The sequence below is a fragment of the Puma concolor genome, chromosome A1, assembly GCF_028749965.1.
Source record: "Puma concolor isolate L17-30 chromosome A1, mPumCon1.1.hap2, whole genome shotgun sequence".
Taxonomy (NCBI): domain Eukaryota; kingdom Metazoa; phylum Chordata; class Mammalia; order Carnivora; family Felidae; genus Puma; species Puma concolor.
The window spans coordinates 134,360,877-134,377,081 of NC_141667.1; the positions used below are offsets into that span (position 1 = coordinate 134,360,877).

Consider the following 16,205-nt stretch of genomic DNA (forward strand, 5'->3'; position numbering starts at 1 on the left):
CAAAGTCACACGTTAAAAGAAAGATACTTAACATTTCTCCCAATAAATGAGGTATAAACTACAACACCTCAAATATAAAATTAAGAAAGACTAAGAGAAAATTGTGCAATGTGGCATGCCTCCTCCATCAACACCTGACCTCATTCTTTTTTAACTTTTCAACCTCCACGCTGGACCCCAAGGCAGTGCTGGGGGCTCTGTCTCTGCCAAAGCCACCCACACCAAATTCTTTCCTTCCCTCCTGAGAACTTCTCACGACTGGTCCCTTCTGGGTATTACAAGCTGATGTAATGCTTCTACGTTTCAGAGAAGACTAACCTCATAGAGACTATTATAAATAATAACAATAAAAGTAAATGCAGCAGCTAACCTGTGTTTACTGTTATCAGGCACTACACTAAATGCCATCAACACATTATCTCATTGAATCCTCACCAAATCCTGCCATGTAGTGGCTATGATTATTTCCATTTCACCAGTAAGAAATCTGAGGCATATGTACTAGCTAAATTGTCCTTGGACACAGATTTACTAAATGCCACAACCTGCATTCAAACCAGTATTATCCCTCCAGTGTTTTGACTCCTCATCACTGAGATGAGACTACTTCTGAAAGAATGAGTAAATACCCTGACTTATGTTTTCAGTCTGTCTGGTGAGAAGACAGAACTGCCAACAAACTTGATAAATGCCATAATATAAAGACATGTCTCAAAAACTTACTTGAATGTATGACAGAAGTCCTTGCAACTTATTATAAGGAAGTAAGATTTTTTTTTTTTTTTTTTTTTTGGATGTTTGTAGTATTCCAAGTTCTGGACCTTGGCCCTCCTAGAGAAGGGATGGCCAACCAGGGCCTTAGAACAACTGCTGTTGCCAATTCCCCAGATGCCTCTGCATCAACCCTCTGCACTGACTTTTCTCCTTTCTTCCCTCTGACTCTTTTTCATTTGCCCTACCTCACCACCCTTGGGCACACTGTGAGCTAACAAAATGATTTAGCAATCCAACAGAGAAAGTGGTTCACAGGCCAGCTTGTGCCCCAACACTGGAGGATCTCAAAAAAAAAAAAAAACAAAAACAAAAAACAACAATTTGTATTTCCCGTTCTCAATAGAAATAATCAGTTAAAAAACTTGCCAACTCAATCCACATGGACATTACTCTAAAATTATTACAGAGTTAGAATTAAACAAGAGAGAGAGAAAGAGAACAATCCACAATGTGGAGTGAATGTTTCAAACAATTATGTGGTAGTTTGCGTCTCAACAGGAAGAGAAAATGCTTACAGAAGACGACTGTTAAGCATCCTTGACAAAACATCACTGATTCCCTGACTATGATCCAACCTGACACGCTGGTGCAGACAGCCAAGAAACAATGTGTCTGAGTGGTGTCCACAGGCAGTGAGTGACATACCTCCTAGTCCCAGAGATTCACATGTGAGGAAGCTTAATATAAGCAGAGTCAGTCTTAGGCCCACCACACCCTAGTTTTGGGCTACATCTTGGCTGAGTTAAACCAAGGTGGGTTGTTTTTGATTTGCAAATCTCTAAATGGTTCAGACTAAGCTTTCCGGAATACCTCTTAGAAGTTCAAACATCAAACCAAAACAAAGTCCAATGAAAGATGTGCAAGAGCTTTTGGTCTCACTAGAACTCCAGACCTCAGGAGACAGAAGATCTAAAACAATATGGTGGCAAGACGTCAAAAGTTGGTCAGCACACGACTCTGGAAGTCAGTGAGTCCACTATGGTCAGAGTACAACTCAAACTGAAGAGGTAAATGCTTCATTGCTGTGAAGTACTCATTATTCTTCAAATTAGTTTGGAAAATTTGACCAATCATTTGTTTGAAACCAGGACAAGTACCTCAAGAGCAAACATCCGGTCCATCATGCTTCTCGATGAGGTGGCATCAGCAACGATATGAACCTCAATACCTCGGCCAACTAGTTCCAGAGCTGTTTGCTGGATGCACACATGAGTCTAGTAGGAAAGTAAAAAATCATACGTAAAAACGCAGTAAAGCATTTTACAAATGCGTGACACCATGATAAAGCAGAAAGAATACTACAGCTCTCATGACCTTGTCCTACACCAAGATTTGCCTCTAACTTGCTAGGTGCTCTTGAAAATAAACAGCATCTCAGGCTTTGGTTTTTTCATTGTAAAGTCAGGAACTGGATTACATCAGGTTTTTTTCACACTAGGAACTTGAACATATTCTTAGAGCTCTGTGAGAATTTTTTTTTTTTTTTTTTTTAAAGATTTTCATCTGTCATCTGAATGACCTTCATACGACTGACTACTACCACTCGGTTTTGATGCCACTTGCAGTCGGGTTTATTTCTGAACTCACACTGAGTGCCTAACACAAAGAATGAGTCAGCAGTCCTGCATATTGAGAAACAAGTAGAAAAACTAAGTTGTTACTGGGTACCCAGTAGTAAAGGTAGGCCAAGTTAAAAATAACAAGTGACAAAGGCAAAAAATATCCAGTATACAGCACAAGCAGATGTATTATATAGACTCCATTTTTGTAAGTACTAACTTGTAACAATTCATTAGCAGAGAATACAGAGTAAAAACATGTCCCAACAATAACTGGGTTATATAAGCAATGAAAGCACATTTCAGTAATACCAGGATGCCAACCTTATGTGCACATGACAAGTGAGCTTTGGAGAATTATCAACTGACATTTCATTAAAATTAGCACTGGAGGACTGTTCAAAGATGATTTTGATTAGGCATGAGGTAGAACAATGATGAATGAGCAAAAAAAGTGCAGAAGTCAGCAACAGTATTTGGCATGACATTAATACAAACAAGCTTACCCTATATCATCATTATCGAAGTCAAAATACAGAAATATATAACGTATATCTAAACCCTAGGCTACATCTTAAAACTTACTGTATAAATCCTACCATCAATACATCATAGGTGTATGAAAGTAACACTATTTGGGCTGCATTGTTTTTACAGTTTTCATAACTTTTAAATTTAATTCAATAGTTGTTTAAATGCTATGAATAAATACATGTATTCCATTCATAGATATCCAAAAAAAGATCAAAAAATCATTTTAATCAGCATTAAGAATCTATGGGTTTTCTGTTCCTTTAAAAAGGTATGTAAGCGATCAAGCGTGAAGGACCATGAAATACACGATTTCTATGGTTTTTCTACAGCAAATACATGACCAACGTGAAATCCTACAACACATAAATAAAAATAACGCCTTTAATAAAAACGTGCTCCAAAAGTAGTTAAAAGGAAAGGTGCAACAATCAATCAACCCACATTCAAATTCAATTCCATCCCATAACCAGCAGTATGACCCTGGGCAAGTGGTACAACATCTGTATTTTCGTTTCCTCATCTACATAACAGGGGGAGATGAAAAGTACTTAATTCGCTCAGAAACTCACTGGGGAGTGTTTAATGAATTAACAGATGCAGATCAATGCCTTGCACACAGTCAACACTTAATAAAGGGTGGCTATTTTTCATCATTACTACCACCTACCACCTCGTCTATCTACAAAACGGCACTGTGGACATATCAAGATTTTACAAATGACATTGTGCCCAAAACATAACAACAGGTACTTACTTCTACTCCAAATAACACAACACTCCTGACTCCAGGAATCTCTGCTAACGCTGCTTCTACTTCTGGCAATACCATTGAAAACTTGGTCTTTGGAAGTACCAATTTTACACCTGTTAAATCAATTTCTTGAACAGTGCTTCCAAGACCTTTAGGATACTGTTCTGTTACAATAACTGGAATTCCTAACATCCGGGCCCCTTGTAACTGGAAAAAACAAACAAACAAACAAAGACAATTAGTAATATACAATTTGCATATATATAAATGTATATCATGCTTCTGCAAACTGGAAAAAATAAACAAACAAACATACCAATCTTTGTCCCACACTAATTATATCCCCAAAATATTTGATGGCTGGTCTGAATCGTTCCTGCATATCACAGCAAAAAAATACAGTGCTTGAAGGTGTAAGATTTCCCAGAGTGGTGAGCTGAGAAAAAAAGAAAAAAGAATGATTTAGCACTCGTTATACAACGACATTTATTTTCAGTGGAGGTCAATGAAGGAGAAAAGTGTTCCTACTGTTTGACCCAGTAAGTCAATTTCTACCACTATTATCTAAAAGAAATGATTCGAATTACAAACACAAACAAACAAAAAATATCCAAAGATGTTCCCTGAATTGCTTTCAATAGTGAAAATTAGAAATAAACCAAGGACCAACAATACAGAAATGACTACACAAATTTTAACACGTTCACATGATAAAACATTTTTTAGAGAACCAAAATAACATATGCAAATAAGTTTTCAAAAAATTTGAGCCATCTACAAAGAAATGCTCATAATCTAATGTTAATTTTAAAAAGAGAGCACAGTTCAATAGTATTTCAATAATGTAAAAATACAAATAGAAGACAGAAGCAAATATAGGAGACTATTATCAAGAAGAAGAAGCAAATATATGAGTATTAACAAGTAGATACCACTTTTATTTTTAGTGGTATGACTGTTCGAGTGACTTTGTACTTTATTATCTATGTGCTGGTCTGAGGCACTCTGGCATCAACCTTCCTTTGGTGTGAACTCTACAGACATGCAACACCAAGGTCATGGCAGAATGGGTGTGCCATCTCTAATTCGAACATTAGGTACAGGGTTTTCCTACTTTGCCAATAGAGCCTGATTAAAATAAATATTCAGTCATCTTAAATTATACATTGTATCTTTAACTGTTTGCTTACTTTAATTTTAATGCAGGTGTCATGCCTCCATTTTGGTCCTTTTCCAAAGCAGTATGATGTATACAGAGATACTCAGGACACAATTTTAAAAACCAATCACTATATATGAATATGTACTTTAAATTCTCAGTAAAAATTAAATTTTGGCTAGAAGGGCTCAAAATCCAAGTGGGTCCCTAGTCATCCACAATGTGTTTAGGGCACACTACAAAATGCAGCTTACCCACAACTGGTCTGTTTCAGATTATAGCAATGCAACTCAGCCATTCTCGCCACTCCACGGCTATGAGAGCAGGAAGCAGGCAAAGTAAACGGGGAAAGGTTTAAGTGTGCTGGACGGACACGCACTATCATCCTTACAGCTCATACCTGCTGTATCTTCAGCTCACAGATCTCATCTCAGATAATGGACAAACTCTGTATACATTCCTAACACGGTTGGTTGTGCGGACTCTAAATTCACAAAAGGTTATAAACGGCAAACCAGAAAGGAAACTGCTGGAGACAAGCAAACTGGTATCAGGAAGAAATGATAGATGACAGAGAAAAGATTCAAAATACAATAAAAGCAGATCACAATTCAACGAGTTCCACACTCTAGCCTTCTAGTGGAGGACTAACAGTATGTACAGAACATATAAACTGGGACAAGATCGTTTTAGAGCACGCTCAACTCAGAGAATGTTAAATTATGTAATACCCCAGGACCACAATACTAAAATGGTCAAAATACTCAATATTGGGATATTGAAAGGAATAAAACCTCACCTACCCAGAAATCCTAAATATTGAGAGTTGTGGTCTCCTGGGGTTTCTGTTACCTGGTGCTTCCCTCTATCTCCTTTCAGACTGTGAGGTATCCTGTTCCAGGCGAGGAACCACATCAGATATATGTCATAGTAGTCAAAGACTGGGGACGTCAGAAAATGCAGCCATAAAATCCTCACCACCTTGCAAAACCCTTCTAGTATAGGAACTTACCTGCAGGCCTCCAGCAACCAAAGAGAGAAACCACAGAGATAATGGCAAGGCACATTATTATGCAGTGATGATTTGATTATAACTTAGTTAATGAAAAATGCCCGGATAGCCTTCTCTCAGCGAGTCAGACTTTAACTCCTGACACCCCCTAGGACATGGTCTGCACCAAGTAACTTGCTTCCTCAAAGTAGAATATAGAGGGAGTATGGTGACTTTGTAGTGGAAAAACCTGGTAGACATTGCCTCAGCCAGGTGATCAAAACTGAGATAATCTGTGAGGTCATATTGATAGTATATAAGACAAAATGTGATGACAACAACCTTCATGATCTGGCTCTCAAAATCCCAAAACCCCATTTTAAGCACTAGAAAAACATCAGATAAACCAAAACTGAGGTACATTCTACCAAAATATCTGACCAGTATGACTCAACATTGTCAATGACATCAAAAACAGTACAAGTCTGAAAAACTTTCATAGCCCATGGGGACCTCGGAAGACATGACAACTAAATAATTAGAATCCAGGAATGGATCGTGGAAGAGAATTTGCAGGCTAGCAAATTAAAAGTGGTCTTGACCAAATGCCATCACAAGCAAAATACAACTACAGATCGATGCATATTCAGGAATCATGAAAAACTCACATATAAAAATATATGGATGTATACATACACACCTTCATATATCTATATATCTACAAACAACCCTGTATATACACATACAGGTAATACATATTCCAATAAATATTTAAATACAAAAAATTGATTGGAGCCAGTAGCTTCCCCAACAAAAAAGTGTTCCAATATAAACTGGTGACCACTTTCTTAAGAACTGTCATAGCTATTATTTGACCTTAGATTTCAAAGACAAAAAACTTTTCATCCCCAAGTACATTATAACCATTAACATGACACTATTTTCCCCTCTTCTAGTGAAAATGTGTTCTGACATTTTCTCACAATGGCTGTACATCTGCAAGGAACCTGTACCTCCCACGCTGAGTGCCTCAGGTTACTCAGGGCAGACACATACAGGGAGGCTGGCCTTGCTTAGGGATGCTCTGTGTACCAGTTCTGTTCTTCCGTAAAAGTAATACATGGTGTTATATGTTAAATTGTGTCCCTCAAAATGCATATGGTGAATTCGTAACCCCCAGTACCTCAAAGAGTGACTTTATTTGGAAAGAGAATCACTGAAAATCTAGTCAAGATGAGGTCACAATGGAGAAGGGTGAGTGCCTAATCCAACATGACCAGTCTCCTTATAAAAAGGGGAAATCTGGACAGAGAAGGCCTTGTGAAATTGAAGGCAGAGATTAAGGTAATGGGTCTTATAAGCCAAGCAATGCTAAAGACTGCCAGCAAACCACCAAGAGCCAGGAAAGAAACATGGAACAGATTCTCCCTCACAGCCCTCAAAAGGAGTCAGCCCTGATCACTAGCCTCCAGGACTGTGCAGAAACAGATTTCTGTCATATAAGCCACTCAGTTTGTGGCACTCTGTTACAGCAGCCTTCCAGGGCGAACTACTACAGTGTGTAAACTGTGTACCTTTAGGAATGATTAAAGTTTGGAATTGTAGTGGCGCCTGGGTGGCTCAGTCAGTTGAGCATCTGACTCTTGATTTCGGCTCAGGTCATGATCCCACGGTCGTGGGATTGAGCTCCACCTCAGGCTCTTTGCTGAGCAAGGAGCCTGCTTGAGATTCTATGCTCTCTCTCTGCCTCTCTCACCTGTTCTCTCAAAAAAAAAAAAAAAAAAAAAAAAAAAAAAGTTTGGAATTGTAAATATGATGTGTTCAAAATTGTAGGAGTCTATTACAGTCACAAGATAGGCATGAATGATGTGCTTGGGAGAGAGTCCAAAGGGGTACAGGGTATCATTATTTCACTGAGAAGTGTTTCCAAGCAAATGTGATTACCACAGTAACAGTAAGGCCTTGCTCGAGGACTGACTCCCTGAAAACAGATTTCAGCGATGTGATTCCCCTGGGGTTACAAGGCTCCCTACACCACAGAGCTGTGGGTGTTGGAATCTGAGACCAAATCTCAATTTCACTAAACTCAATTATGTGAAATGGGACAAATCATTAACATTTTCAAACAGCAGTTTCTTAATAAAGCAACCAAAGAGCATTTCCCTCAGAGGGCTACATCAAGGATCCAATGAGCTGCATGTAATCAATCAAAAAATGCATAGGTTCCACTCTGAAACACAGAGTGTCATGAACACACATATTTACAGGTAGCCTCCACGGGCGGGGTGGGGGGGGGGGCGGTAGTATACAATGCTTTGGGCGGTAATCCAAAGTGTTAAATGTTAACTTTTTTGAACGTGACACACACACAACCCCACTGAACCAATGGAGTAGAGGCAAACCACACCCTCAAGATCCAGCTGTTTCCTCTCAGCGCCCTGACACTGGTCACCTCCCAGAGATCTGTCAGGCCTGCTTCTCCACTGTTTCTCATCATTATCATTTTCCTGCTCCTCCTACATGCTCCCACGGTAAAGGTTTCGTTATCAAACATCGCCACCTTCATACCAGCAAGCCCAAGGGGGTACAGCTTCTTTTCCCTCTTCCTTCCAAACCCTGCCTTCTCTCCCTTCCCACCACAAACCCTGGGGTCTCTTCTAGCTAAAAATGTCCATGCCCCCTGTTAAAAACAGTAACAGTAGCAACAAACCTCCAAGACAGCGAAAGCTGGAGTCAAATCCCCTCCCAATTAACCATCTCAGGAAAGGTCAAAATAACCTTCCCAGGGAAGCCCTTATCTTCTGCCCACACAAAGCTGCCAGAGCCTTCCCTCGTATGTACGGAGGCAAAATGGCGTCACTGGCATCCTCCCTAAAATGTCCATTTCTTCCTCCCTTCTGTCTGGGCTCTGCTTTCCCTGGTGACAAGCTGGAAAATAAAGTGGTGGTTATATGGTATCAAATTTACAGGTATTCCCAGGGTTGAACGTTTCAATTAGTTAAAAATTGGGAAACACCTTTCGAAAAATTAAAAACTGTAAGTTATAAAAATGACCTAAATTCCCACTGTATAATCCTTTCATTTACATTTCTTCTTCTGTGTCTCAAAATTCCTCAGACTTCAAGCATTCTGACAAAGCAGAAGACACATAAACCATGCTTGAAACATGAGCAGTCTGCAGCTACCTGAGCTGTCAACGGACACTCGGTCATTTTGACAGTGTTTCAGAGAAGACACGCAAAGGTCCAACACTGGCAACGGCAGTCTCAAAGATCAGTCCCCACAGAATTGCTTAACCAACCAGGGTGCAGACAGTATGGCACAAGCGACCACTGTGTTTTACAAGGTCAGTAGCAGTAGCAGTCAGAACAAGCATGAAAGCAAAGTCACAACCCTACGTAAATTGAGAATAAATTCTAGAATATACAGTATGTGAGCCAGGGCCCTCGAGGCTCTAAGGTCTGTGTTCAGGAAGAAAAAATAACAAGTTACATTATTTAAGCAGTGGACTACATTTGGCCAAATTTATGCTCTCTATCCCTGCTTCTGGGAGAAGGGGCCTGCCATGCCCAGTAGCAGCACCTCAATGATGGGCCATCTTGAGCCTTCCTAAGCGACAGGCATCGATAACAAAGAGCAATGAACACCAGCAAAACAAATGATATTACAAGCTCAAGTTTGTGGCCGGTTTCTATTCAGCGTGATGCTTTCATTAAGCACAAAAAGAAAAGATGAATGCTATAGGCAGCTAAAAGGAAGGCCCTTCCCAGCTCTGCCAGCTCCACCATCACCTTGGAGTCTTGGGCAATTTCCCATCTGTTCTGCTCTTTTGCAAAGTGAGAGTTCTGGTATCAGGTAAGGAACAAGAACTGGGTCTTATCCATGTTTGCTTTCATTGTGCCAGGCACTTAACGCTGCCACTCAAATGTTGGTGTCATGAACTCTATGGTCTCATTTAGCTACAAAATGCCCATGTCTTTAGATTCCTAAAACCTAAAGGTTCCTAAAACCAGCTAGGTTCCAAAACCATGTAATAAAGCGTTCATGAAAAGAAATAGCTTCCCCTTCACTTCTCTAAGTATACTCAGACATAAATACACAAAAACAGGCTTCAGAATAGGTTTATGGATATATATGAGGTGTGTGTCCTTCCACATTATTTTTAGGCTAAGGGAGGCACCCAGCAGGACAAGTCAAAGTATGATGAGTACTAAAATGAGATAATATAAAAGAAAAATATTTTTTACAACTTTGAAATATATGAAGTATTATATAACAGAGGCTTAGGAATTCTTTGACTATTTAGTGAAGTATAAATAACATTTTTAAAAAGATGGAACAGAGTACTGCTATTATTATAATTTTTATTTTAAACATCATCACCAAAAAAATTGTTATCTTCTGTACCAAGCAAAATACTTCAAAAGCCACAAGTGACCTAAATTATATAACGCCTTTTGAGAATGTATAGGATGTTTCTGGTATACACATGCTTAATTAAAAAGAGTTGGCATGGGGCGCCTGGGTGGCGCAGTCGGTTAAGCGTCCGACTTCAGCCAGGTCACGATCTCGCGGTCCGTGAGTTCGAGCCCCGCGTCGGGCTCTGGGCTGATGGCTCAGAGCCTGGGGCCTGTTTCCGATTCTGTGTCTCCCTCTCTCTCTCTGCCCCTCCCCCGTTCATGCTCTGTCTCTCTCTGTCCCAAAAATAAATAATCGTTGAAAAAAAAAAAAAAAAAATTAAAAAAAAAAAAAAAAAAAAAAAAAGAGTTGGCATACCTGGGCATTGAATTTTTCAAAATAAAAAATCTTATCTTGGGCAGGGGGGTGGGGGGAAGACTTACAGATGTGGGGTGGGCAGTCCCTGATTCAGCATAACATCTTATCAGGGAACTGCCCACCCTCCCTCCCAACCACTACAGGAAATGCATCACAAAGAAGTCTGCACCCTCAGGATAGCTCCATATCTCCTCAGTTAGTGTTTGGATTCTGGCCTTTATTAATGGATTTGTCAAAGGGGCATCCAACTTCTTGGGTATTTTGGCAGCAATTATCTAAATACACTGACAAAGAAGGTTGCAAAGAGGTGTCAGCCACGAAAACTCTTGAAGACATAAAAATGGGGGTGTAGTAAACACCTACAAACCACAATTCCCAGCATGGACACCAGGGCAAATTCTGGGGGATCAGAGATATCCCTTTAGGATCTCCAGGAATAGACAATGGAATCTCACTGCCTTTGTCCTCTGAACCTAAGAAATCTATCCAAGTAAAAAGTACCTGCTTTGGAAGCTTCTGGCATGGGTGCTGGTGTGACAGGAAACAAGACCAATTCCGCAGCCGAATACAGCTGGAAAAAACGAATCTAGAGAATAATCTTAAGAATATGACATTTGAATATTAAAATGCCTTCTAAGCCTGAATCCCACATTTCAGTTTGGTCTTCGGAAGAAATAGCTTATCAGTTTCTCAACTAAAGAAAAAAAAATGTGGACAGTGTAGTATTTAAAATATACCTTACGTTCTTTCTTTTCAAAAATATAAATCCTCCAGTTAATCTTCTGAGAGTAAAAAGGACAGGAGACAAACCCGCACGGTATTACGGCACAGCTTCAAAAAAAAAAAATTTAAAGCTATAAAATAATCCTCAGGTGCATCAACTTTCTCAAGCCAGAAAATCGTGGTCTAGGAAAAGTTGGGTAATTAACAAGGTATTACAGTCCTAGAGTCAAATGACTTTTTCAACGTAGGCGACGCATATATAATCAACAGATTCAAGTAGCCAGATCCAGGAAAAGGCTACGCAAATGGTTATTTCACTTAAGGTTAGGGGAAGCTTAAGCTCCAGAAACTGAAAGCTGGGGAGAGGAGGGTGAAAGGTCTAACTCCTGAAGTTTGTGTTTCCGCAAGTGGTAAACACAACTCCGGGTAACCCTAAGGCCAATACTCCGCATCAACTCTTTACCCCATTCGGCTTGAGCCCAAAATAAAATCACAGCTAGTACCGCGCAGCCCTTAGGTTACGCAGGCGGCTGGACTTGCTCCAGGCACACAAAGCTGATGCGGGAGATCGAGGACCACACACGTGGGGGCGTTCGCTCGCGCCGCGACCCGCTGGGAGGCCCCCGCCCCCGCCTCGGGGGCGGACAGCTGCTGACCGTCACCTTCCTACTGGCCCATTCTCTGGGCCGTCCCCGAGGACTGCGATCGCCCCACCGCCCTTCCAAGCCGGCGAGGCGCGCAGGGCCCGGCGCCAGGGCGGCGCGGGGCACCTGAGGAGCGCGGCGGGGGCGGGGACAGAGACGCACCGGGACTGGGAGCAGCGGCTGGGCGCGCGGCCCCCCGGCGGGACCCACCTGGATCTGCAGCGGCACGAGGCGCACCTTGCAGCGCTCGCTCACCGCGAAGCCCTTGGGCAGGTCCACGTACTGGCCCCACTCTTCCGCGAAGAGCTGCACTACGAATTTGCGGTGCATGTCGATCTGGTCGCCGTACAGGCTGAGGAACTTCTGGATGAGCAGCTCGTAGCCCGCGCCGTGCGGCACGGACGAGGGCCGCGCGAAGACCGAGAAGCAGAAGAGCACTGGGACCGTGCCCGACGGCGCCCCCGCGCCGCCGCTGTTGGGGAGCGCCGGGACAGCCAGCTCCGCCGCCGCCATGTTCCCCCGAGCGTCTGCCAGCTCCGAGGCCAGCGAGGCGCAGACAGGGCCGGCCGCTGGGGCCCCGCCTCCCCGCGCCGCCCGCTTGCTCTGGAAGGCGAAGGGGCGGGCCCTGGCGGCCGCGGCTCGCGCGCCCTCCTCCGCCCCTCAGGGGGCGGACCGCGACTGAGGGCTGGGCGGTGGGGCCTGGGTGAAGGCGCTAGCTAGCGCCTGCGCCCGCTGCCGGGACCGCCCCCTCCAACCCAGACTTGTCTCGGCTGCCCGGCTGGGCCCGGCTGCGGGTCTAGTGCGCGGAGGAGGTTTGTGGCCCCCCCACTGCCCTCGCGCTCCGCCCACCTTCCAATGAGCGCAGTTCGCGGGGAGTTTACGTGGGACCCAGGGCTGCCCGGCTGAATCTGCTGGGACGCGTTACCTGTTGGCCTTGTGCAGAAGGTTGCAGTCATTCCTCCTCGAGGATGGCAGCAGTAATCGCAAAACCTGTAGGTCTGGCTGATAGCCTAAGAAGAACCGCAGAATGTAATGTTTCCAGAGGGCCACCCGAGGCTCAGAATTTCAAATTTTTTCAGTCTCATGGAATACAATATCTCTAGCAATGAATCTGAGATCTTGGCTTCCCTTTATCTCAACTCAATTTCAGGAAGAACTTGGATTGCGGATGGCACTTGGATGGGAGTAAAAATCGAGACTTTATATTCAAACTGAGCGTTTGTTTTTCAGTAAAGTGGATCACCTGCAAATAAAATAATCCTCTGCCTTATGAACACTGTCAAGCACTGTATACAATGAACCGGAATTAGAGAAGCATATACTATGAACTAAGTTTCCTTAACACCAGGTCCTGGGAAAATAGGATCAAGAGTCCAAACATTTTTTAGATAGTCGGGGTTTCCTCTTCTTAGAAGGTAATAACTTTTTTTTTTTTTTAATTTTTAATGTTTATTTTTGAGAGAGAGCACGCACGCAGCAGGGGAGGGACAGAGAGAGAGGGAGACACAGAAACTGAAGCAGGCTTCAGCTCTGAGCTGTCAGCACAGCACAGAGCCCCACAACAGGATCAAACTCACAAACCATGAGATCATGACCTGAGTGGAAGTTGGGTGCTTAACTGACTGAGCCACCCAGGCGCCCCTGAAGGTAGTAACTTTTAAGTCAGGGTTTCTCAACTGGAACTGTTGATATTTGGAAGGCATACTACTTTTTCATGGGGGAGAGTTGGTGGGAAGGGGGGCTGTGGGGAAGCAGTATCTCCTGTATTTGTAGGATGCTTAGCAGCATCCCTGGCCTCTACCGAGTAGATGCCGGTACTCCTGGCTCCTTCTGGGTATTCATAATCAAAAGTGTTTCCGGATTTTGCCAAATATCCCCCAGGGGGCAGATTTGCTCCCAGTAGCTTTGCTACTGCTTTCAAATAATGCTAAGACCATCATTTGGCCTTTATTGCTTACTTATACAGAAACCACTAAAAATAATGTGTTTTCTGGTTTCTCTTCAAACTTTGGGAGATTCCATTAAAAACTCTTATTATCTGAACCTGTCAAACCCAAAATAATGTTTTGGCAGCTATTCCTCCATTGAAAGGTCTTCCATATACAGATGTGAAAGTCTATGCTAATAAGAGTGACAGTTGCAAAGCTCCACTGATGCCCTAGGAAAAGGTAAGGAAAAGATAATTTGCAATTAAAAGCTAAATGCGAAAGCCAGAGGCCTATTTGGTAGCATTGAAAGAGGCTCTTAATTCCTGCAGTAGGAAGGCAGGGAATGCTCAGGACCAAGAGTAGGAGTTAATATTAAACGTAGCAGAGCTCTAAAGAAGGTTAAACTCTTATTAAACAGTACATATTTTCTATGCCAAAGCCAGAGCCCTCGTTGGAAACTGGACCATGACACATGGGATAGGGTTGATGATGCCCAAAATCATGAGTCCTCAGATTCCTTAATGACACATTCTTCCATTTTTTTTTTTTTTATTTTTTATTTTTTTTTGAAGACAGTGCAGAGGCTTTTCCTTAACAAGATGTGAACTCCCACCAGGATTTCCCTCCCATCTTTTCTCCTGGTACTTAGGCCCATAACATAGCCTTAAGTAACAGCAAAACTAGGCCACAGATATACTGGGCCTAATAAGGAAGGAAAGGGACCATATCCCAAAGCAATAAGAGAATCCAAAGGAAGAGCTGAGAGATTCTCTGTAACACTGGATTACGAGGACATGTGATCAAAGATGTAGAGCAAAAATGTTATCAGTTAAGAAACACTCTACCAGCATATAAGTTTTAACACCATGGTAAAGCTTTGGAGAGATAGACTGAACACAGTGCGTATAGGGTAGCTCCTACATGAGCCATACATGTACCTTTTCAACCCAAAGCTATGTTAACTGTTTTTCCCTCTGTCATAATACAGAGACAAACGGGCAGAACATCACATTTGTCCACTATATTGTATCATCCTGTTAATTGGACAAGATGAACAAAAAGTAACTATTTGTGGAAGTCCTTGGTAAGACACAAGAACTCCACAAGAGAGAGAACCTCTGAGAAGTTTTAGGGGCCCACAACAAGGAGATATGGGATGGTGACATGAAAATGTTTATATGGGAAGGAGCACCAAGTGTGACAATTTTCATGTTGCATGGTAATGCTCACTCAAGAGGATCCACTATAGAAGAGACACTGTACCAGCAAGTGGATAGCCAGAATACAAAAAGGACTCTTTTTTTTAATGTTTTTATTTATTTTTGAGACAGAGAGAGACAGAGTATGAGCAGGGGAGGGACAGAGAAAGAGGGAGACACAGAATCAGAAGCAGGCTCCAGGCTCTGAGCTGTCAACACAGAGCCCAACACAGGGCTTGAACTAACAAACCCTGAGATCATGACCTGAGCTGAAGTCAGACATTTAACCTACTAACCACCCAGCAGCCCAAAAAGGACTCTTTCTAATGAGTGATGAAAAGATGACCCAGTTGGGGTGCCTGGGGGGCTCAGTTGGTTAAACCTCAACCCTTAGTTTTGTCTCAGGTCATAATCTCATGGTTTATGAGATTGAGCCACTCGTCAGGCTCTGCACTGACAGTGTGGAGTCTGCTTAGGATTTTCTCTCTCCCTCTCTGCCTCTCTGTCAAAATAAATAAATAAACATTAAGAAAAAAAGACAACCCAATTAAAGTGGGAGGAAAGACTTGAACAAGCACTTGATAGAAATAGATGTACAATTGGGGTTCCTTGGGTGACTGAATCAGTTAAGCATCTGACTCCAGCTCAGGTCATGATCTCATGGTTCGTGGGTTCAAGCCCCACATTGGTCTTTGTGCTGACAGCTCAGAGCCTGGAGCCTGCTTCAAATTCTTTGTCTCCCTCTCTCTCTGTTCCTCCCTCATTCATTCTCTCTCTCTCTCTCTCTGTTTCTCTCTCTGTCTCAAAAATAAATAAACATTAAAAAAAAGAAAGAAATAGATGAACAAATATCCAACAAGGACATGAGAAAGTGCTTAATGTCACTAGTTGTCAGGAAAATCCAAATTTAATCAACATAAAAATAGTACCTAACATACACTAAAATAGATAAAATTAAAAAGACAATAAGAACAATACAGAACTAGAATTTTTATACATTGCAGTAGGTATGTAAAATGGCAAAACCCATTTTGGAAAAATTGATATTGTAGCTATTTACATAGTTAAACATACATCTATTCTTCATCCACAAAATCTCAATCCAAAGTATTTATGCAAGAGACATGAAAACCTATGTCCACAAACACTTATACACAAATATTTATG

General features: G+C 42.1%; 1 protein-coding gene across 3 annotated transcripts in view; it reads right to left on the minus strand.

Moving 5' to 3' along the window:
- The window catches only part of ISOC1 (isochorismatase domain containing 1), a 254,158-nt gene extending 241,678 nt beyond the window's left edge, over nt 1-12,480 (minus strand). The window contains exons 1-4 of one of the 3 annotated variants that reach the window (XM_086704898.1): nt 12,122-12,480; nt 3,935-4,054; nt 3,622-3,825; nt 1,872-1,988 (exon numbers count right to left, since the gene is read on the minus strand). In XM_086704898.1, the coding sequence (XP_086561024.1) occupies nt 1,872-1,988; nt 3,622-3,825; nt 3,935-4,054; nt 12,122-12,424 (744 nt within the window). In that variant the 5' untranslated portion in view covers nt 12,425-12,480. The remainder of the gene's footprint in view (nt 1-1,871; nt 1,989-3,621; nt 3,826-3,934; nt 4,055-12,121) is intronic. The other 2 variants (XM_086704903.1, XM_025923510.2) reach the window with 2 other exon arrangements.
- Between the last annotated feature and the right edge of the window lie 3,725 nt (nt 12,481-16,205).